The 24,450-nt window shown below is 27.4% G+C and overlaps 1 protein-coding gene across 1 annotated transcript in view; it reads right to left on the bottom strand.

Annotated features, from left to right (window-relative positions):
- Positions 1–2,740: 2,740 nt before the first annotated feature.
- The window catches only part of LOC123298743 (paired mesoderm homeobox protein 2), a 33,372-nt gene continuing 11,662 nt past the window's right edge, over positions 2,741–24,450 (bottom strand). The window contains exons 2-4 of the mRNA XM_044880837.1: positions 18,170–18,438; positions 4,104–4,194; positions 2,741–3,234 (exon numbers count right to left, since the gene is read on the bottom strand). Of these exons, the coding sequence (XP_044736772.1) occupies positions 2,741–3,234; positions 4,104–4,194; positions 18,170–18,438 (854 nt within the window). The remainder of the gene's footprint in view (positions 3,235–4,103; positions 4,195–18,169; positions 18,439–24,450) is intronic.

Raw genomic sequence — 24,450 nt, 5'->3', positions numbered from 1 at the left:
CTTGGGTCCGTAAGATCCATCTTGTAAACGGTTAGAGATTAAAAAAAAGTTTAAATATAAAAAATGTTTCTTATAAAAAATAAAATAACTTTTGTCTGAAACATTTTTTTTCAAAAACGTCTTTGTTTATCCGATAGGGCGAAAATTAGGACGAAATCCGACGAAAAGATAAGAAAGAGAAGCTACCTAAGTGGCATTCTCTTTCTACCCTTAAAATTCTCCCAAACTTCGCTTAAACGCACACTTACCTTTTTTTGTCAGTGAAATTATTTTCATTTCATAGAAATATTTCAATACTTAAAAAAAGACACAAATTGTTTTTTCATTCCTACGATCCAAAATTCTATTTGTAAGGATCAAATCATAATCCCAATGAGCTAGAGACTTGAAATTTAGACCATAGCTCAAAAGTGGATGACAATACATGAAAAAAAAAAAGAAGAAAAACGAAAAAGATGAAGAAAACGCATTTAAAGGTTCAGATGGAATTTTATAAAGGATTTTAATTTGACTTTGTGATTTGGATCACGACAATGCATTCAAATAACCTTAGAACGCCGGAGTTAAAAATTTTTTGATTAGGCCATTTTTTCGGACTAAATAGTATAAAATAATAAATAGCTGTTAAAATACGTATAAATTGAAAAACGAAAAACATGGGGCGCATGCAATACATACCTATTAAGAGTGTTCCAATCTTACAAATATTTTAGTACTTTTTTATTATTTTATACTATATAGTCAGTCCGTTATAATACATGGCACATTATAATTTATTTTTATTTTTTGAATTCGAACCATAGACACTGACTGCTTGAATAAATAAGTAGTCAACATAACTGCTAATAATACCCACATTTACCAGTACCTAGGTACTAATTATAAACCAAAAATTAATACGAAATAAATTATAATCACATTAAGATTAAATGGCTCATAACAAAAAATTAAATGAATAAAGCAATTAATAAAATAATAAATAACGAGACATAATTATTGATATATTTATTAATATTTTTTTAATTGAATATTTATTAATATTAATATAATAACTTAATACAATTTTGATTATTTAACAAAAACTCGACTACAGTAAATTAAATAAAACTACATGTAATGTTTTTATTTTATTTATATATATATAAATTTTATACACATTTAATAATTTATTTAATAATTAATTATTATTAATTAGACTAACAATTAATGGATTTTATTTATAATTTTTATATTGTCTGATTTTTATCTATATATTTATAAATAAATTTATATAATATTTATAATATTTACATTTTGTTTTTATTTGATTCGAAGTTGTAAGTCTTGGTTTTTACGTTTTGGCTTCGGTTTACTCTTTATGGCTTTTAACAAGTAAAGTATGTTCTGAAGTGTTGTAAATAGTTTAAATACAGAGTGTCTGTTTGTTTAGTATTTAAACAGAAAATAGTTTACTGTTGGTAAAAGGATTACAAGAGGAATTTCAATTTTACATGCCAATGATAAGGTTTTTGGGGTTAATTTTGTTTGGTTATTCATTCATCTCTGAATTTCTTCGAGAGTTACTTTGAATTGAAAAAGTAAAAAGTAATTTTCTTTAATGTGATTTAAATAATGGAAAAGACAAAAAGCAATGGTCTATAAAAATAATTAAACTTATATTACATTATTATATTTCTTTCCAGATAAATGTTTAATAATTAGTAGGATACTCTATATTTTCACTGAGTGAGTCTCACCTTGTAACATATTTCTCTTGCTTACTCTCATTGGAGAATACGTAAACTACCTGTAGTGCTTACCTTAAGAGTGCTTACGTCTTAGTAGAGTAAATTGAGTAACCGTTGCCTACCGATAAACTGTAGCATATGTAAGACGCTAAGTATATTATTAAAAATAGCATTTAAACGCCTTAGTAAGAAAAATTTACATATTTTTGTATATTCTCATTTTAAAAATCTGTTCCCGGTTTTTCTCTCTTTTTTTATTATCGCAAGGATATTTAACACACACAAAATCGCTTGTTGAAAGTTGATCGTTTACGAGTTATAGTTAATAATAATATTATAATTCTGAAAAGTGAACTTTATGATAAAAAAACAAAGACTTTTCTTACGTAAAACCGCAAAAAAAAATTTATTTGTGTCAAAAAAACAAAATTTTATTACAGCTTTTATTTCCTAATTTTTGATTTAATGTTATTTGGTTTGAGAAAATAACGTGGACTTGAACCAAATATAAATTAACACAGTTTTGAAATTAATGCAATATGAAATCTAAGAATCTAATAAACATTTGTAATAGAAAAAATATCAAAAGTTTGAATTCAATAAAGACAATAATTGAAAAAATTATTTCAGCAAAACATTAAAATCACGTTTAAGAAGAAACCGAAAAGAGTGTAAATTAATCGTAGTTTCTTTCGTATATCAAATAAACGCTATTTCATTTTGGGGAGTTGATAGCAAAATCAATACAAACTTTTCCACATTATTAAAGTATTTTGAATAAAAATAAAATTAATTTAATTTTTCATAACATTTTATTGATTTCTTTAATAAAATGTTTTCTGTTTATTGCTTTATGCATATTGAAACATAATCGACATGTTTCGATTCGAATTAAATAGAAGCATACTACAATAAACTCAAAAATGATCATTTTTATACTTTACATAATTATCATTTTATCGACAAATTTTTGAGTTAATAATTACAATTTTTATTTATATATTTATTTAGGTTTATGACTTAGCTTGAACAGGTTGTACAACCGGTTTAGGTTTCGGCACAATAATTCGTTGATGTTCCATTAGTAAATGCTCTTGTGCTCTTAATCGTAATGCATCAATACTATTTCTTCTCGTCTCTTCACTTGGTGATAAAGGTGCGGGACTAGAGTTATGCGATCGGGGACTTTTTGATTGTTCCTGATCTTGATCGGGTAATGGTGATATTGTGTTTGGTGGTGGCAGTATATTTGGTGGTGGCATATTCATTGGTAATCCCACAGGAACTGGTAAACCGGCCCCACCCGATAACATGTATTGTGAAAATAGGGCATGTAAGGAGGGTACTGATAATTGTGGCGGTGTTTTCGATGAACCAGCTGGTCCCCATGGTAAACCTAATGCAGCTGGACCGAACATACCCGGTGGAAAGCCTAGGCCTGGCCAAAATGGATCACTTCCCATATGGGGCATACCTAATTGTGCATGTAACGCAAAGTCTGGAACACCTGTAATTAAAAATACAAAAATTAATTACCTTTTAAGGAACATCAATATACAAATTGTCTTATTTCAGGTATTTTCGGGGATGATCGTTTTATATTGGAATTCTTAATCGATTGGGAGCTTTTGAAGAAAGAAGGTCAAAAATAAAATCATGAACTCTTTTTGTGATATCTTTCTATATACTGCATACTTGTAATTATATTGGGTTATCCAGCTAAGAGATACTCTTAATGTTTGTTATTTTTTGTTTCCAAGGAATCAAAATTGTACTGTTTTTTAAGATTCTAAATATTAAAAAAAAAAAATGCAAAAAGCGAAACACTGGCGTTTTGAATCGGAGGATAATATTTGTGTCACTAAGACTGAAAACTTGATTGTAAATCCCAATAGTGTTTCAGTTTTTAATCAAAAATATTTGGCAGGTAACAGAGCTCACTATAGTAAAAACGAAGAATTTATTTAAAATCATATACTTTTAAGTTTTGTTTTCGAGGCACAGAATGTTGCCTAGATGTTTCAAGAAGTCAGGGGTTTTTCTAATTTTCATAATAATATTTGACATTATATTAACATTCGCTTAGTTCATGCATGGTTTTTAAACAAGTAACTGATTATTCACTTGTTTAAAAGCAAGATTTTTTTCAAATTAGTTTGAAAATATGCATTAATTTTAACAAATCGCTGCTGCCTACAGGTTATTGCGTCAAGGTTCAAAAACCTTATGCGTTCTAAAAGCTTGCAGAAAGTACAAGTATATTAACATTTAATCAAAAATAGATACACAAGGTGTAAATAGTATAGATAAGTGACAAATTTGACTATATTAAATATTATTTTAACAAAAAAAAAAAGTTTTGTTTACCATACATACCTCCTTGTTCAGGGTGCATAAATCCAGCTGTATCACGGCCTAAAGCTTTTTCTCTTTTCCTCCATTTGGCTCTTCTATTTTGAAACCAAACCTGAAAATAAAAAAAAGCACAATTAGACAAAATTGTATTTATCCCCTCATAAAAGTTTAACGCCCTACGTAGTGTTCACAAAGAATAAGTTAATATTGTCGTAATGTATTGTCTTGAACTGTTTTCCTTGTATTTTAACATTCACTTAGGCCTAAAAATCTAACAAATGAGCAGTTTTTCTTCGGAAATATTCTCAATCAAAATTACCTTTACCTTTCCAAAAAAAAAATTCAAAATCGGTTCATTCGTTTAGGAACTACGATTCCGCAAACAAGTCGATCAGACTTGATTTTATAAGGAGGATTTCTTAAAATTTTTATTATATTATTATTTTATCGATTGAGTATATTATTTTGATATTATGTAATAAACAGTTTGCACTGTATTTAATTAATTTAAAAATAAAATGGAACATGTAATATCAATTTTCATATAATAATAAATTAATTACACAAAAAGCAAGAAACAAAAAACAAAAAAAAGAAATATTCATAAAATATAATTATTACAGTCATTTATTATATTTAATCGACAATAGAAATAATAATTGGTATCATAATTATTTCCCCTGTTAATATTTAAAACATTTCCGCTGCAATCAGAATTTTGGTATACATCAGCACACTATACGGTTGTGTGGTGTGTATGCGACAATGATGGGTGCAATGGTGTAGTGTTGTATGAATGTGTTATCAGTATATTCTAATCTATTAATTAGTACGACACAACAATACAAAACAACATTAACGTGTCACAATGTCCAATATAATATTCAATTCAACGAATGTATATCGTAGGGTAAAGTGTTCTACCATGACGACAATGTACCTTCGATTATCTTGAAATATACTTTCTTACCGGAAGGCAAGCAACAGAGAGGATGATTTTCCACGTACTTTTATTTTAATGTAACATTGAAATAACTTATTTTAAGGTAGTACGACCGCCAAAGTAAGTTTAGACTTGTGGTTGAAATTATTTGTACCTTATTTTAAACTTTGATAATATGTTATAATTTCATAGGTATAGACAAAAAATAACAATAAAATTTTTCGATATCTGTTTTGGTTTTCGAAAGCCGTTTTCTGTTTCCTAGACTAAACTATAAAGATCACGTGTTGAAGACTGGGTCACCATTATAGTCTTAAATTCGATCACAAAATAAATAAAATTTAAATATAGTATTCATCGATAGTTTATTATTTGAAATAGATGCAATAAGGGGAGACTATTTCTAATGTTTATTAATTTACAAAATGACTTTACAAAACGTATAAAATGATAACTGTCACCCTGGGTACAATACTCTCCCTTACATTTAAACCAACGCAACCCTCCGTCCTCATGTTGTACTGTCTACGCTTAGGGCAAAATATTATAATATTTCTGTATTCATATATTCCACACGCAAACTAGTTATAATCATTAGACTGTTATAATATTTACAATTGTCAGAATTAAACAAACGTTATATTAAATATCTTTCTCATGACTATTAATTATTGTAATAATAACACCCGAAAAAAAATGTATATACATTCAATAATAAATACAGGGTTCTGTATGTACACGGGATGAATATGAATTTTAGCAACTCCCTAATATACAGCTAAATATCGGAAGCTATAGATTTTGCAATCAAAAAAACTAGTGAGCAGTAGACCTATTCGTTGTGTGCGTAGTCATGGTAGGGATAATAAAATCGATGCCAGCGCTTTAAGTGAAAAATTTTGGAGATAAAGTGGGCTGTTATGACTAATTTGCAATTATTTACATGTTAATGATATAGAAACTGTCAAATTAAAATGATTGAAAAACACTAATTAATTAAACTTAATGCATTAAAAATTGTGAAAATAAGAAATCAAATTGTACAAATATTATTTTTCAAATGTTAATTATCGTAATTATTTATTTAAATTTGTGAAACAAGAATATTAAATTTTAAATGTAAGTTTTCAATGCAATCCACACAATTATATATGCATCCATTAATTCTATAATTAAAGTAGTGTATCGTTGTCATGGAAACGAAATTCACGCTCGGAGCGAATAGATACTTTTTATTAAAAGGCTGAATTTATATCTTTTTACTTTTTTGAAAACATGCAATATAAAATGCATGGGAAGTTCACATATCCTGTCTTTTGGGTATCCGTGTATCCATTCTTGACATTAACACAATCTACATATCGATTTTTAACCGTCTACTTCAATTTGGGGAGGCTGCACTAAAGTTTGATGCTACAAAAAAATCAACATGTGGTTTTTCTCTACATCCACCTTCTTTTATAACATCGATCCGCCTAAGTAATAAAACCTACATATCAAATTTTCTCTATGACTATATTGCATTAGATATATCATACACATCTAATGTGCACATTTTAAGGTAGGTATTACCTCCATTTTTCCCCATTTTTCCTGTCGCAAGGTTTTTGAAAATTACTTTAATGGAAGTTGTTGAGGTTCGAAATTTTGCTCTATACTCTTCCTAGTTCATTGAAAAGCCAACTCACTTTCACAACTAATAAAGGATAAAGACACATTTAATGAGATAGATTCCAAGAAAAACCAACTATTTTTCATTTCATGAGGAATTTTTCAGTTAAATTGATTTTAAACAATGGCTGTTCCGTTGATATTGTTGCTTGCTATAGGCAGTAAGTATGAAAATAAAACTAAAAAACCAAAACTATTTTAGTTTAAAATTAGAAGATCTTAGATATGAAATTATTGTATTCAAATATAACAAAAATCGATTAAATTTTCACATCTTTAACTTTTAAAAAACATAACTTTATAAATTTTTTATTAGTTTTTCATTAATATGTACGACTGTTCGATTAAAAAGTGATTAATTAATTCAATACTTTTTTCAATATGGTTTAGGAGCTGACATCGTTCCTTGTGTAAAGATTCTAACCGTCTGATGGTTAGTAGATTGATAGTTGGTGATAAGACAAGTTTTTGTTTCCTCTGCCCTTGGAAGGAGAACCCAGCGTTTTTAAGATATAATTAAAAAAATTTTCCCAACCTCCTTTGAGCGTTAACGAGTACCAAATAAACTTGTGATCAGACCAAAAATTTGATTTTCACCTCTCAGTAGCATTTTTTCATCTATGGCTATAAGGTTCATTTAATATTCCATAACACCAACTAGGAGTCAAACCAAAATATTTAATTTAACCCCTTCCAGCTGCCGAAAACTGAATATATAGAAGACGCTGGATTTTCTATCTATGTGTAGAAATAACAAAAATATTATCTTATGACCAACAATCAACTTTCTGACCATCAAACGGTTAGAATTTGTATACAAGGACGCATGTCAACTCCTTATAGTATACTACATGTATGAGCTGACTGTACATGTTAATCGGACATCCGTTCATGCTAAATTTATCTGTGGATATGTGTGTATGCGTACTAATATAAAATCGTATCACGAATATCCATCTATATATATCTAAAGTGGGCACTAACTGGAATTGCTCTTCAACCATGCTCTAGCTAACTCTACAGTCTACACTGTCTTTATAAAGTTAGTTACTCAATACACTCCAATATCGCTGTATTATTACTGATGTTGTTAGAATAACCTATCAAATTACTAATTATGTCGTAATATAATTAGAGATTTTAAAATTATCGACCATGAGTAATCATTAATTATTATTATTAATTAATTTATAAAGCTGATTAAAAAATTTTATATTTATTATTTAATTGATTTCTTGTTTAAAAGAGATTATTCATAATATTTTAGAGTAAGATAATATGATATTGTGATAATTCATTCATTTTTATTCCGTTATGAATAACGTAGTCGTGAAAGTAACTTATATCGAGCTTTTTGGTCCATTCGAAGTGTATATAGTTTTTAAGATTAAGTAATCAAACGTTTATCGTTTCTTTTAGAAGTACAAAGTTGATCGACCAAGCAAAATCAACTAAAACGATATTACAAAATTCCCTAAAACCAAATCAGTCCAAAAGAATTTACAACAACAGCAAAAATTAAGATTGGCAACAGGACAATTAACAACATGCTTTTATTAGCTTGGTATGTATCTATTTGACGGAATCCTTGAACTTGATTTTCACCCACTTCAAACGTCGAATCGAATTGAAACTTCACATACATATTAAGGAACAAAGACAATAATTTAATAAGTTTGCGCGATTATCCTGATCAGAATCTTCAAGATTAACGATTTACTAAACAATCTTTGATGGTATAAGCGCAGACAACATTGCTTATTATTTATTATTTAATAAAAGTATAAAAAAATTAAAAAATACGCATTTTTAGCAAGCTGAACTAAAAAGTTTGAAAAACAATAGAGTGATTAAGAAAAAAATTATTTTATCGTACAAAAGCGTGGGGTTCTTTTAAAGACATTTTATAATGGCTTTAATTTTACCAATATCTGTCAATAAAATACCTACAATGATTGAAGTCTAGCACCACACGCTTGTTTACAATAAAATTATTTTATCTTAATCATTCAAGTTTTTTTTAACTTATAAAAATTATTTCCGACTTTGTTTTTTTTTTTGAACTTCTTTGAAATCATTTTCTACTTTTTGGTACAGTAAGTTACTAAAAGCGTGTGCTTTTAAACTATTATTTATTTTAGAAAACTTATCACCGTTTATTACATGTGATTCAATCTATTTAACTCATAATTTTATAAAAGACATTCATAGAAGATACGAATTCATGAATATCCCTACTTTTAATAAAAAGACCTTGCATTTATAATATACCTACGTAGGTATATTTGCATAAAATCAGAGTGACAAATTAATTACAGTCTATTATATGATTCATTATTATCGATACCTATTTTTCATAATTTCATTACACGCAATAAAATTGAAATTTAGATTAATATGTACTTTAATAATATTCTATAAAAATAATTACTTTACTAATAGTCTGCTATTCTATCTATTCTGCTATTGTTCTGCTTTACTAAGTTGTTTTTATAATTCCGAACAACGAATTCTATAGTATCTTTTCGCATAAAGAAGATTTTTGCACGGTGAATTTAAATAAAAAATCTATTTAACGCTTCATTCTTGAGATATAATTACTCAAAGTTATTTAAATTTGCTGTATAACAGAAACAATCATATTTAGAGAATAAGTAGTGTAAAAGAGATGTCTATTATATACATAATCACAGACGTATATTGTTATTATTTATCATACAGAATACATACAGTACAGGACAGTACAGTTAATATATTTGTTGTAGTGGAAAACATCTTTACAATATTGTACTGTAAAACAATAGTTTTAAGCCCCACTTCAAATACTTTCAGCAAACTTTGAATAAATAGATGGATATTAAATATCCCATTGTAATTTTTATTAAAACTGTTCAATTGTACGAATGAACTTCATAACGTTCATAGTCGATTTCTTTAAATGAGTGAAAATAAATATATATATATATATATATATATATATATATATATATATATATATATATATATATATATATATATATATATATATATATATATATATACATATATATATATATATATATATATATATATATATATATATATATATATATAAAATAGGTTATAATAAATTAAAAAATGAAAAGAGATATAATTTTAAAATCAAAATACTTTGTTAAACATATAATATACACATATTTAGTTAATTCACTTCACTAATCATCATATTATATGTATAATGAAACATATAATATTATGTAACCGTGATGCATTCACTGCATATAATTATAATCCTTCTCAAACTACATATTATTATATAGAATGTTTTACATTGAATAGCTACCTAGTACTAGCTGGCCAATAGTCGTTTTTCACTGCCACTACTACACTGGCAGTAGTTATTCACTAGTAGTGGTTATTCACTACCCCATACAGATTAATTAGCGTAAATTGTTACCAATTAAGATGCAATTCAGAAAGAGAGAATTTGGTTGCAATGGTGATGGAGGAGTAGCTTTTCTGTACACACACACACTCATACACCCATATGTACTGGGTGAACTTTTTAAAACGGTATTTAATGATTGATAGACAAAGTTTAAATCAAATTAATAGAATTACTAAGTTTTAATAAATTATATTAAAGATTCGGACATAGATGATATTATTTATTTTTGGAACTATATTTCTTATCACACGATATTTGTTTGCTGATTGATAGTTAAAACCATAAAACTACAACAGACACCAAAAATCGACATCTTGGTGACCTAGGAAACTAAAACTTTTTCAATCGATTCAAGTTCCCATGAATTTTGTTAAAATTGCAAAAAAATTTTAACAACTGTCAATTTGCATTTTTTGTCAAAAATTTATGTTTTATCATTTAAAAAAATTGAGTTGTGAAATTTATCAGAAGTTAAAGAAAACAGAGATTTTTTATATTATGTAATAATTAATATCCTGATCAAACCAAACGTAATGTACTCACATATTGAGTTGACTATTAAAACAGAAATATGTCTTTTTTAAACTAATACTACGATTATAGCTATAAAATAAATTTTTTAAAGAATCAAATAAGTATTTGACAAAAAAGTAAGCGCTACATTTAACATATAATGTACCAAGGTACGAAAAATAATTCTTAATGGGTATTTCACGACACCTCTGGATCTTTTTTTTTATCGCTCAACTTTAACTTCTAAATGAGATCACTGTCTATATGGTCGTTACCACTAATCCGTTGTGATTTGGATATAAATAGACCATCCTGTAAACTAACTCTCTCCGCTGAGTGTGTGTGCTTGATTAAGCAGTGCTAGTAACTGCTACTTTATTATATTCTATCAAATATAATAGAACACAATTACCATGTATTTCATTATAATATGCATGTATATGATGTATATAATATGTTTAATGGATGTACATGATTTGTTCAATTCGTAACATACTTAAATTTGATCAAATACATTATTAGACATATAAATAACACTTGAAACTATTAGACATTATACAAGAGAAGACATATCAAAAATCATTATACTGAATATGGGTGATTCCATTAGAGCTGAACCAAATTTATGCGCATGTAACGGTGCTCATCTCTTAAATAAAAACATTTTAAGCGGAATACTTCTTCGAAGAGCTTCGATTTACTCTGTAACATTTATTTTTGTCTAAAAATATATAAATGGTACAAAATTACAATCACAACAGAGTTAAAATGTTAACACGGGAGCAATCCGTCTAGGGTTAGGGATTTCTACCCCCCAACCCTTCGTGACTGTAATTATGAATTTTTTTGAAGTTTGTTAATGAGAGAAGGCGATAGATAAACAAGAGGGGGTGTGGGTGTGCGCAAAGCAAAAAAATTTGAATTTTTCAAAATAAAAATATTTTTGTATTTTTTTATCAGTTTTAAGCAAAAAAGTAGTAAGAAAAATGTGTTCTTTTTTCAATCTCAGCGAGTAAGCATTCGTTCTTCGCCCGAATTCATCTTCTCAATAGTAATGTAATATTCGTGGCATCTGTATTTTTTATTCAAATCTCATAAAAGAATAAATTAAACATTTGCGCCGGTATATTGATTATGAACGATTTTAAATTTATAATAGGACTTATAGCGTATAGAAATCTCAAATTGGGTAGAACTACTTATATTATCTATAAAAATATTTTCTATAAGAAATTAACGTTCTTACGATCGAAATATGACGTAGCAAAATAACCTTATTTTTCGAGTAAATTTTTCCGGAAGATCCAAGAGTATTTTTTCATGAGTTTAGCAGTTATTTGAAATAAACAAATTATTTTAATTTCTGGAAACAAGACTCATGTCTAGCCTAAAATCAGCACCTCTATCAAAATTATCTTACGATACATATTTAAATATTCCTAATCGGTTTGGATCATACCTTCAAATAAAATCTGGTAGGGAGTCAGGAATCGAGCTCATTACCTATGGAATTTCAGGCCTACTTTTGAACCAGCAGATGGTGCCGTGGTAAAATCTTACAAAACTTTTCAATAATATAAATTTCCGTGCGCCACGCTAGTTTTAAAACACACTGTACACACACAGATTATTTTATTATAAAATGCATGGTTATAAATGGAGTGGCATCTATTTATAAGAGTATTTTACAATAAGAACTAATTATCTTAATTGCCATAAACTTTAAGTATATTAATTTGTAACAAATAAAATCCAGCAGTTTATATTCAATCCGATTAAAACAGGTTGATTTGAAGAATCTAGATCTTATCTGAGCTCCATTTTAACGAAAACCCAAAGTATGAGGCAGATTTATTTTGTAGAAATACCTTGGAATTAAACTTTTAGAATTATTTTTACTATTATTTTAATTTAAAAGTTTCTAAATTTTTGAAATTTTACATAAATCACTAAAAAATTTTATGAATTTACAAAATTGCTTTACAATGGGTTTAAAAATGAATTCAATTATTTTAATTATTACAAAATTTGTACTTAATCAAAAGGTAATTATGGTAAAATACCAATATTTTAACAAATCAAGACAACCGTTCAAATTGGTTTTATGTCCAATAAAAAATTTGTTAATAGAACATATTTATTTAATTATCAGCGGAATATTTTATTGCTTGATTTAAGTTAACTAATTATAAATACTTAAGGAGTTCCTGAAGAAAGTAAAGATCAAGTTACTGTTACTGTTAGCTATTTTGTACAGGCAATCAAGTCGAAATTAGAAGTTTTTCGATTCGATGTAACGTAACTAATATGTTTAATTAATCTTTTTAATAATGACTGTGTTCCAATTTCAAAAATAGCTACGAAATTTTTACTTTATTTCCATTTTTGTTATTAATAACGTTTGTTTTCTAGTATTTAGAAAAATTTCAATGGGATCAGCAAAATTTTTTAGAATTTTCAACTTGCTTTGACTCTTTTTATTAAGTAGGCTTTAATTATTTTCAAAATTTCATAAGTTTACAATGTCCTTATATTAAGTTATGGCATTGAATTTTCAACAATATGAGTTTTATTGACACAATAGTTAATTCAATTTCTTATTGATAACATTGGTAATTAAAATCATTCAATGTAAATTTGTTGTGATTTATTGCATTAGTTGTTACTACGTACATTTATAGCATATGTTTGGCAATACATGTTTTATGACACCTTAAAAATAAACGAGGCCCTGACATAAATTGGAAATCTTGAACATAAAAAAATTTCACAATAATGTGGACATTTTTCAGCTATAGGAGTATAGTTTGTCAGTTGCAATTCCAGCAATTCGTCTACTATTTTTGTACATTATACAAAAGAAACAAAAATATATACTACCACTAGCGGCCCCGACGGACGTTGTCCCGTAAAAACGTAACTCCAATTCATGAATACCTATACTACGTTTAGCCTGTCCGCTAAACCCATCCCGCTAAACCCCAATTTAACTCCTATTTATTGGAGTGGCCTGACCTTTGATAGTAGAGCTCGCTGCGCTCGCATATGGCTCTAATAAATGCCTATTGACAATACCTGAATACTATTAAAAATACATAGTACACATAGTATACATAATGTGATATGATTTATATGCGCTCCCACCATTTAATGAAATTTCATTTTTTTGGTACGGAGCCCTCAAAAACAGTTGTACTGGACCAAATTGTAAATCTAAACCATTCTCGAATCTCCACGAACACACACAAAAAATTTCATCAAAATCGGTCCAGCCGTCTAGGAGGAGTTCAATTACATACACACGCTCACAAGAAATATATATATTAAGATTAGCTTTAGCAACTTAATAAACAACGCTAGAAATTAAACCATAGCTTTCCTGAGTTAAAGACTAAAAATTTGACGGCTTGACTAAGAAAATTATAATTTACGAAGTTTGATAACGGATTTTGAGAGAATGCACATTCCAACACTATGAAAATACAAGTTGCTCTAAAAAGGAAACTGGCACTTTAAATGCTTAGACAAAACAATTCCGATAAAATAAATTTTTCGCAAGATACGTGATTTTCGAATGAAAGGTAATTTTCAAAGTTTAAAAAAAATTGAGAAAATATTAAAATTGGTGACACACAATTAAGATTTATTTCGTCTCCTTCCATTTAAAGAAATTTTTTGCGCTTTAATATTAACGCTAACTCCTTTATGTTATGGATGCAATATGTTTTTAACAATGATCAAAAACATTGTATGCATTATTTATGATCGATTCATAGTTTAAACAAAAGCTTAAATGAGGTAACTCCTTTGTTTAGCTTAATCAATTTTCATAATTTTGAGGGTTTTATTTTGAAGTTTTTCATTGATTTTGGGGGTGATGAAAATAGTGATTTTTTTGACAATCCTTGAATAAAATCAAAAGTCAATTTTTCTTAAATTATAATTTACATTTACGCAAGTGTTCTATTTTATAAACTTTTGTTTAGTCATGAACAAAAATCAAATTCGAAAATTGGAACCGAACTAACGTGGAAGTATTGAATAATATTTTCAACCATTCCCTCGAACAATATAAAATAATAAAATGATTTACAGTATAGCCTACACTCCTGAATCTCTTTGATAAATCAAAAAAAAAGACGAAGTAATTGTAGTAGTCTCTACTACAGTATAGTAAGTTTCATTATTCTAATTGATGTTATTAAAAGCTTTTTTTTTTATTTAATATTACTAGAAATGATTATTAAAATAAAGAAATAATTATATTTCTTTATTGTATAAAATGGTTTGAATAAAAAAAATTATTTTAATTATTCATAAATTGCTGTCGGTACAAAAATTATTGAAGATGCGATATTGTAATGTATATACTCAAATGAAATAAATTTGAATTAAGATAGAAAAATTATATAACTGACGAGAAAGTGGGATCGCAAGGAAGAGCTGAGACTGCATAAATATTGGGTTTTTATTAGAATCTGAGAAATAGTGATGAAAACAAGATATGATTTATGAAAAACCTACGCCTCTTAATCAAATAAGCATTGGTCAACAAAGCAAACACTTATACAAATTGTTTTGTTCTGTATAAAAACAAATGTTTAATCAATATATATAATAAAACCCAACACATTTTTCTGTATAAAAATGTTTTGCCAAAATACAGCGTAATATATTCCTTTCAAAAAAAATTATAAAGAGTTAGATAAGATTAGATTTGAGTTAGAAGTAGACCTTACAGCTTCAATAAACTTTAGGATATTCCTGAGCGACATTTCATTAATTTCATTTGAGTGGAATGTATCATGGTGTTATTCTATATTCCTCATCGCACGATATTTGTTTGCTGGTTGGGAGTTAAAACCAAAAAAACTGCAACAGACACCAAAAACCGACACCTAGGAAAACTAAAACTTTTTCAAGCGATTCAGGTTGCCATGAATTTTGAGAAAATACATTTTATAACTGTCAATTTATATTTTTTGTCAAAATTTTATGTTTTATCAATTTTAAAAAATTGAGTTATCAGAAGTTAAAGAAAACAGAGATAATTTAAAGTAAGAACAATGCAATTTTTATGTTATATCATAATAAATATCCTAATCAAGCCAACTTAATTTACGCATATATTGGTTTGACTCCTAAATCTTTTTATATGTCTTTTTTAAACTAATACTATAATTGTTTCATACAGTAAAAACTAAAAGTAGCTATAAAAATAAATTCTTTAAAGAATCAAACAAGCATATGACTTCTAAAATAAATACCTGAAATTTTCAGATAAAAATCTTGTAATCTTGTATTATTATTATTATTATTATTATGGTACTTTAAACTGCATCGATCAACGTACGATATTATTTCAATTCTGAAAACTGATGCAATTTTTGTTAATTTGAAGTGTACACGATTTATTCAAATTGACTAGGTAGACAATCTGAAGATGATGATTAAACATATAATAAAAAATCCTTAATATAAAATAAATATATAATCCTTGGTCTATCTCCATTTTCTCTTTTAACTTTAATTTTCCTGGTAATTACTGCTATATCAAAGTACTATAGTATATTTCCTCTACCACCAGGATCAAATTCCGAAAATTAACGAAAATTCCAACATTTTGCAAAGTCTCCAAAGAATACATGTGATTCTGCGTAATTGTTAAAAGCAGCAAATTTTGGAATTGTAGCTGTTAGTATTGTGTCAAAATTTTTTGATAGCGCATGAAAAATTACAATCATAATTTATAATCATAATCAGTTGATTTAATCATTGTGGCACTCAGAATAATAGATCGCATAATTGTTGTGATTGAACTTTACTCAAAATTTTTTATTTTGAAACTTCAATGGCTGTATAAGAAACGGTCAAACTTAGGTGCATCAAATTATATTTGCCTAGATAAAAGAGACTTAATATCGGCTATTGGCTTTTAAATTTCTTATATTTATACTTCCATACTTATTGGATATAGTGCAGAAAAATTTATTTTCTACAAATTCTTTTAAGATAAATATTCCTTGTTTTTATAACTAACAAATTAATGTTCGATATAGAAAATTTCATATATTCAACACTTGGACTAATAGTAACTTCCTTGACAGTAAGAGAAAGAAAGGTAAAAAATTAATTAAGTTTTATTTTGTTTGACACAAAGACTTAAAATCATGTACCTAAAATAATATATTTCATCAATTATACTCATTATTTAAAATAAAACATTCGAATAAAATGTAAAAATAAAAATTAATAGCTGTGTGCGTTTGTTCTTTGAAATCATTAAGTGAAAAAATGATTATAAAAGAAAATTAATTTTTTTGTGAATAAGAATTAAAAAGTTTTTTATAAGTAAATGAAATAATAATGTAAGACAATTAAAGTTAATTAAAAAACACATTTCTAAATGAATATAAAAATGTTCAAACACGAGCTTTAATTGGATAATTTGTGTTACAATTATAATATTTACTGGTACTAGTAGCTACTCAACGTATATATCAAGAGATACGTATGTATGTATGTATGTATGTAAGTCAGTAAATTTTTTCTCAAGTATTAATTGTTTTACCTATTCATTCAACAAAATTAATCTTGTTAAGTACAGTGAGTCACTCGGATTTGAAAACACTTGTCTGCAATTAAAAAACTGAACAGGGTTTGTTAACTTGTTCCCATAGATTTTGACCCACTTTGAAACTGTGCAACATATAAAAAAACTACAAACACGTCAGGTTTTCAAGCAAAACTCCTTTGAAAAGTTGAATTCTGGGACATAATCAGTTGATGAAGATAGGCGCATTAAGAGGAAGAAGTAAATGGTTCAAAGTCATAAACTTATTTCAAACGAAAAAAATTCTTAAGGTCTTTTTGTGAGTCAGTAACTTTTCGAATCGAATTTGAATATTTTTAAACAAAAAGATTTGTTTAATTAAACGTTTTAAAATTCACACTAAACAAGGTTTATTTATTTTATCAGTGTGCGATAGTAACTTATTAAACAAATCAGGTTTAAAATAGCATATTAAAGAGACCAACGCAATATCTATTAAAGATCCATTAACAGTTTTAGGCCTCTTTAAGCGAAAATTTTTTGTTTGTCAGCATAAACTTTTTTAAAAATTTTTTGAGTCAAATGACCTAACAGGAATCATGTTGAAAAATATGCTCCTATATGTAAAAGTAAGTTTAAGCACCATGTCGTCAGTTTTGCGCGGTACATATGAGTAGCGGTGAGAATTGAATGTTACAACCCTTGGTGTCTCACCCCTGCACCAGCAAATATGTGCGGAGTTGCTGGATACAAACTCTGCATAAGTATTCAATGCGAATTTTATAAATGCTGTACAGAAATAAATCACGTACGGGCTCAGAAATTGACGGGAGATCAACAAATTTCCTTAACTTCCGGCACCTCTAAGGAATAATCAACATGAATCTGAATATTAAAAAAATGAACCAAAAATGATGTTTGTTAAATATTCGATAAAACAAAACTTAAATCTACAATAATGTTGTATAGTCAGTACCAACCTGAACTCTTGCTTCACTGAGATCCAATCGCATTGCTAATTCTTCTCTTGTAAATACGTCAGGATATTGAGTTTTTTCAAATGCTCGTTCTAATTGATGTAATTGATATGTAGTAAATGTTGTACGTGATCGTCGTATTTTTCTAGGTCTATTTGCATCGTCTGGTCCTCCATCACCCATATCACCCATCATTGGCATATCATCACCATCAACATTATCACCTTCACCATCAGACGTCGATGTTGATTCTGCTTTTGATATTTCATGTTCTATAAAATACAACACTATATAAATTTTATATACGGTGCGTCAATATTCAATTAATTACTGATTAATTTGGCTGGCAACGATGTGAAAAAGTATAAGTTTGGAAATTTTTACTTCACAACCTTTTTTCTAAATACGAGGTTTGCAGAAATGGTTTGTATTGCTAATATTAATGTGCATTGGTTTGAGACATCCACTGGTCCATACGCGGGATAGGGGGTTTCGTAGGAAGTAAGTGTTTTCTGAAGGTTACGGTTAGGTCGCTAATTACGAATATGTGCGTCGATTTTAGGTAAAGAGACAGAATACTTCAACTTTCCGCGTGACGCTCCTGAGGAGCTGAAGTATGGCCTCGCTAAAATTTATAGTTTCCCAGTTACAACGATTTGAACAATTTAATTGTTAATAACATTTGTTTGTACTCCTTCACGTAAAATCGACGTCCATATTCGTAAATAGCGTCCTAAAAACCTTCAGAAACCACTAAGGCTTCTCATCCCGATTTTGCTTCCTACGAAGCCTCCTATCCCGCGAAAGGACTAAACGTGGACTTTTTTTGTTAGATGTTATATTTATTTTATTTTTTTTGTATTTTAATAATATTGTATTTTGTAATTAATGCTATTTTAATCAATTAGATAATTGTGATCGATTATATTTTTTACAACTTCTCTTCTTCGCTCTTCATAAAAATACCAAATTATAAAATAATCAAATAACTGATTTATTATAGAATGGTTTCAAATTGAAAAATAATAAACAATTCCATCTCCACGCCTTACTTCATACGCGATGGCTTTACGATCATTTTTGGAAAGAGATATATTTTGGAATAAAATCAATATAAAAATTAAACTCCAATACAAAACAGATCCCACAAATTTTTAAATCTTTTATACAAGATAATATTTATAAATAATGTAAAAAAAAAATATTTAACAAAAATACAGTTTAAAAAAAAAATAATAATTTAAATCGTAAACGTTTAAAAAGCAAAAAAAAATAGAAGAAAAAAATTAATCACAAAAATAAAAAATAAATTCACTTGAACAACAAATTTAAACGAATTTAAAATAGTAACAAAAACAAATTCAATTTTATAATCCATGTTCATTTAAAATATCATTTCTTGAACGTCCAATGTCCGGTTAAATATACTTCAAAAATAACCTAAAAGACCCTGCAAAAAACTATTTTTAGTCGGCCTGATATGGACATTAAAAAATAGCTTTTTGATTCATAAAAAAAACTTAGCCTAAAAAAAAGTTATTCCTTTTTTTATTATTTACTATAATTTTGTGCAAGGCTTTTTATATAGTAGAAAAATTACATTTTTCAAAAGTAGAACTTTATCCATAAATATACAAGTTGACTTAATAGATTTCCGTTAGACATAAAACTGTAAATTTTTTGTTTCAGTAAGTTCCTCAAGAAAAAATCGGTTAAAAAATTATTGGTTTCTGGATTACGTGGCACAAACTAGTGTATTATTTGCACAGTTAAACTGATTTCCCGCCAGTTACTTGTCTTACTCGATAGTTCAAAACATCCAATAATAATAACTTTACAATGAACATGTTTCAGAGAATAATCTCAGAAAATGTTTCGCGCATTCAGTCGTAAAAGTAAAGCAATTCGGTTTCAACCATATTGATTTATTTTATTTACAGCGAATTTTGAAGAAAATATTAAAGAAATACATTAGTTAAATAGTGATAAAATAATATCGTGGCTTCAGAAAAGATTTTCAGAAATAAAAAAAGCCTTTATTTCAATTTTTTCATTTAACTGATAAATGTTTTATTTACTCTCGTTAAACAAGATGGTGAATATACTTTTGCGGCACCATATTTGTTTCTATTTTATTTTTGAAAAGAGTATTTAATGAAAGATTTGTTTACAACGGGTTTTCATCGAGTAAATAAATAAAAATGTATGAAATAAAAATTAAAACTCTACAAAAATAAATCAAAAAAATTGTATTTTCTATGGGCTTTTTTAAATGCATTTTATATCATTTTTGTTATATTAATAAATTCGTTGCAATTAAAAATAATAACAACTACGATGTATATACTTTTTTTTTGCATCATTTAAAATAAAGGATTAACTTTTTGATCTCCTGCATGCAAGCGAAAATTTAGAGGTCTGTAAACCTGTCAATTGTAAAATTGTCGATGGTTACTTATTAGTTGCTAATTAGTTGCTAACAAAACTGATCGAGAAAAATCGGCAACAGATCTAGCCTTACGTTAACCTGGCTTGAAAAAACTCAATAAAGGTGTGACACATTGCGTTAATGCAAGTGAATTTGTATGATTTTGTACAATATATAACATTGTCAAAATTCAGCTTTCTTTACTACAACTATTTAACATTTTTATCATTCGTGGATTCCTAAACACGTTGGCAAAATTCTGCAAACTGCCTTATCAAATGTTTATTAGACATAACTGAGAACTTGCTTTATAAGATTCGACTTTGAATAGCACTGAATAGAACTTAAAAATGCATCTGTTCGTTCCCGGCGATATCCTACATGATTCAAAACTTATAAACGCTTCGTACTTAATATTCCTTAGCTTTTGACGAGGGCCCAAAAAAAAAAAAAACAACGAACAAACAAACAAATGTTAAATACATTACAAATCTAACGTTAATAGTGGCACATTAGTTCCAAGTTTTGAAAAAAGTTAAAATTTCTTTTGTGATATAAATTTAAAAAGTGTTTCAAATATCAAATATTCTAGTTATATGCGGAGGTCGTATGAATGTCTACATTCTTTTCCAATTTAACAATATTAAAATGATTTTGTTCATAATATGTTTGAGTACTAACATCATACATGCATCAAATAAAATTCTTCTTTTTTCCAATTTTGAGGTAGGTACACCCACTTCAATCTATAAAAGTCTGTGTTTAATGCCAGATAACTTTAACAAAAATATTGGTGCATTCACGTACGTACGTTTATTAAATCGGATTATATATTCAATAAATTTTACAGAGTTTTGCTTTTTTTATACACGTATTTTAATAGTTTGATTTACGAACGTAATTAGCGGTAGAATTGTTCCCAGTTTCATAGCAATAAAAACCAGTGAAAACAAACAATTGACTGAGTTAATTGTTGAAATACGATTCATAGACAGTGTTGATTACTTTCACATTACACATACATACATATCACACATACATAACTGATATTCCCATATAATACATACTATACAATTTACGCCTATTTAACGCCCTCACGGGTAAACAGTGATGTTTACGAAAAAATGTTTCAAACAAAAGTTTTTTTCGTTTTTGAGTTATCGTGTTGACAGACAGACGGACAGACAACCGAAAATGGACTAATTACGTGATTTTATAAACACCTTTACCAAAATTTTGTTCATAGCATCAATATTTTTAAGCGTTACAAACTTGGGACTAAACTTAGTACACCTTGCATATTACATAAAAAAATTAAATTGAGTTTTTTCTTTTTTTTGTTTAAACTAACCTAAATGTCATAAATGTCGTAAGTATTTGAATGGATAAATATATAAATATAATAATAATAAATTCATTTCTATAAAAAAGTAGTGATTGTAAACAATATTTTTATTTTGGAAGTATTTTGTGTTTTACAAAACGTACTTTAAAGATTTTTGTTTAAACTAACCTAAATGTCATAAGTCTGAGATTTGAATGAATAAATATATAAATATACTAATAAAAAATTCATTTCTTTAAAAAAGTAGTGATTGTAAACAATATTTTTATTTTGGAAGTATTTTGTGTTTTACAAAACGTACTTTAAAGATAAGCGTAATGTTCCATGCGCAAAATAAAATGTAAGAAGTTTATTTATTTATTTATATATTTATTTATTTATTATTATGACATTTTAAATGTAAAAATAAAATTTACTTTAGTTGTTGGATAGGTTCATTTAAACTTCGCCATAAAATAACTTACTTTTATAACAAATCATCCTAATCAATACATATTTCGTTCCTAAAGAAAAACAAAAATAAATACTATACTAAAGAACTTAGACAAATAAAATAAAAAAATTATTTTAATAAATTTTATGTGAACGACTCATGACGCCTATGCCTGGACACGTGCACGCCTAAGGCTAAGTTCAAACTATACGTCTAACGTGCGTTTAACGTGATTTTCAATTTGAGTTTTATCAATACATGGTGTTAAATAAAACAGTTCACACGGATGTCAACTTCAACATTAGGAAGTCTATTTAAGGATGTACGAGCGCCAGGGTAATTTTTAATTTAATTTAACTAGTTTTTTTATAACTTTCACCGAATGGTATTGATGAAAACATATCATCCATCTACCGTTTTCCCTTAAGGCCAATGTTAAATATGCCTACTTTTGAAGGAATTTATTTATTTAAATAAATTAATGGGTGACAAAAATTAAAAAAATATATATTTTTTCAATTTTGATGGTGAACTATGTGTTAACTTGACAGTATAAGATGAAAAGTAAGATTAAAATTTTTCGATATCTGGAGGAATTTTCAAAATATCGAAAATTAAAAATTTTGTTTAATTAATTGGCTTTCGATATTTCGAAAGCCAATATTCAATATTATTATTATTATCGAATATTCAATATTTATGTGAACGAACCAGACATCATAATTGAAAAAATACTGCTCTTCGTAATCTATACCTTACCATTATCCTAGAATATTCCAGGGTGCCTTAGCACTTATATAGAAAAGAAAACTCTTCCTAAATCTTCGACAGCGTCTTCAAGCCATGCTAGGTTGCCTTGACGAACTCGCAAGGGATCAATGCTGAAGATATACAAAATCATATCGGTTCCACTCCAAGGTATTGGAATATCAACCAATTTCTGATCTAATAAACCTTCAGCGTATAAACTATATTTGTACCTCTATCCTGTAGATAGAGGTAAAAAATAAAAATGGATTTCCCTTTCTTTAAACATCAATTAAATAAAATCGGATTACATGCAATGTGCTCAAAACTTGATCTGCTTGATAGTAAACGTATTTATTACATACAGGTAAAAATATTCAATTGATATCTTTCATGTAATACCTATATCTACAAACGTACAGCATCATCATTTTAATTTGAAGTTCGTGGAAATAAAAACTATAAAGTTAAGAGTGACGGGATGATTTTAAGCGAATTTTCTAAAATATAATTCAGCTCTTGATACTGTATCGATTAATAAATTTCAAAAATCAAATTTAAAAATATCAATCGATTACTTTAAGTATTTGATATATTGGAAGTAAAAATTAAATTATTGAATACGTGCGTTGTAGGATATGTGAGTGTTTTTCATCAAACTTTCCTATCCATTTGAATATTTCATGGTAATAATGTAATGTTAGATGGGATGCGGTACAATCAATCCTACTTTTTACTTCATTTAAACTAATTCGCTAAGAGTATGCTGCTGCAAGGCTAAAATTGTTGGCAAAAATTTGTTAAACCATACTAACGTTACCAAAGGTAAAATATTGTTATAATCATTTCTTAACAATAATGCATAGATGTAAGTTTTACATTTAATAAAAAAGTTAAATGTAAGGTTAACTTGGTTATTAAATTTCTTGTTTAACAAATTATAGATTTTGTATATCAAATCGTATAATTCGAATTAAAATATTATTAAGTCCAACAACATAATATAAACAACACCGCATTAATTTTTATAGGCATAAGATTAACCTTTGAATAGACGAATGAAGTGAAATTTGATTTCCCAGTCTGTATGTATGTGTGTGTGTGTGTTTGTGTATGTATATCAAATTATATAATAAGAATTAAGGTACTTATAACTATCAACAAGCATACAGTATAAACCTGTACAGGATGTACTATAAGTCCTTAGGCCCAAATAAATAGAAAATATGCAGGGTCAGTTGGGTATAGAAAAAATTCAAACAAATGTTTAATAAATTCATTAGAATACCAAGGAAATCATAAATGAAAATAATGTATTTATTGTTCATAAA

This window comes from Chrysoperla carnea, chromosome 4 (assembly GCF_905475395.1).
Source record: "Chrysoperla carnea chromosome 4, inChrCarn1.1, whole genome shotgun sequence".
NCBI lineage: Eukaryota > Metazoa > Arthropoda > Insecta > Neuroptera > Chrysopidae > Chrysoperla > Chrysoperla carnea.
The sequence above is the reverse complement of the archived record's forward strand: the minus strand, read 5'-3'. Positions and strand labels throughout refer to the sequence as shown.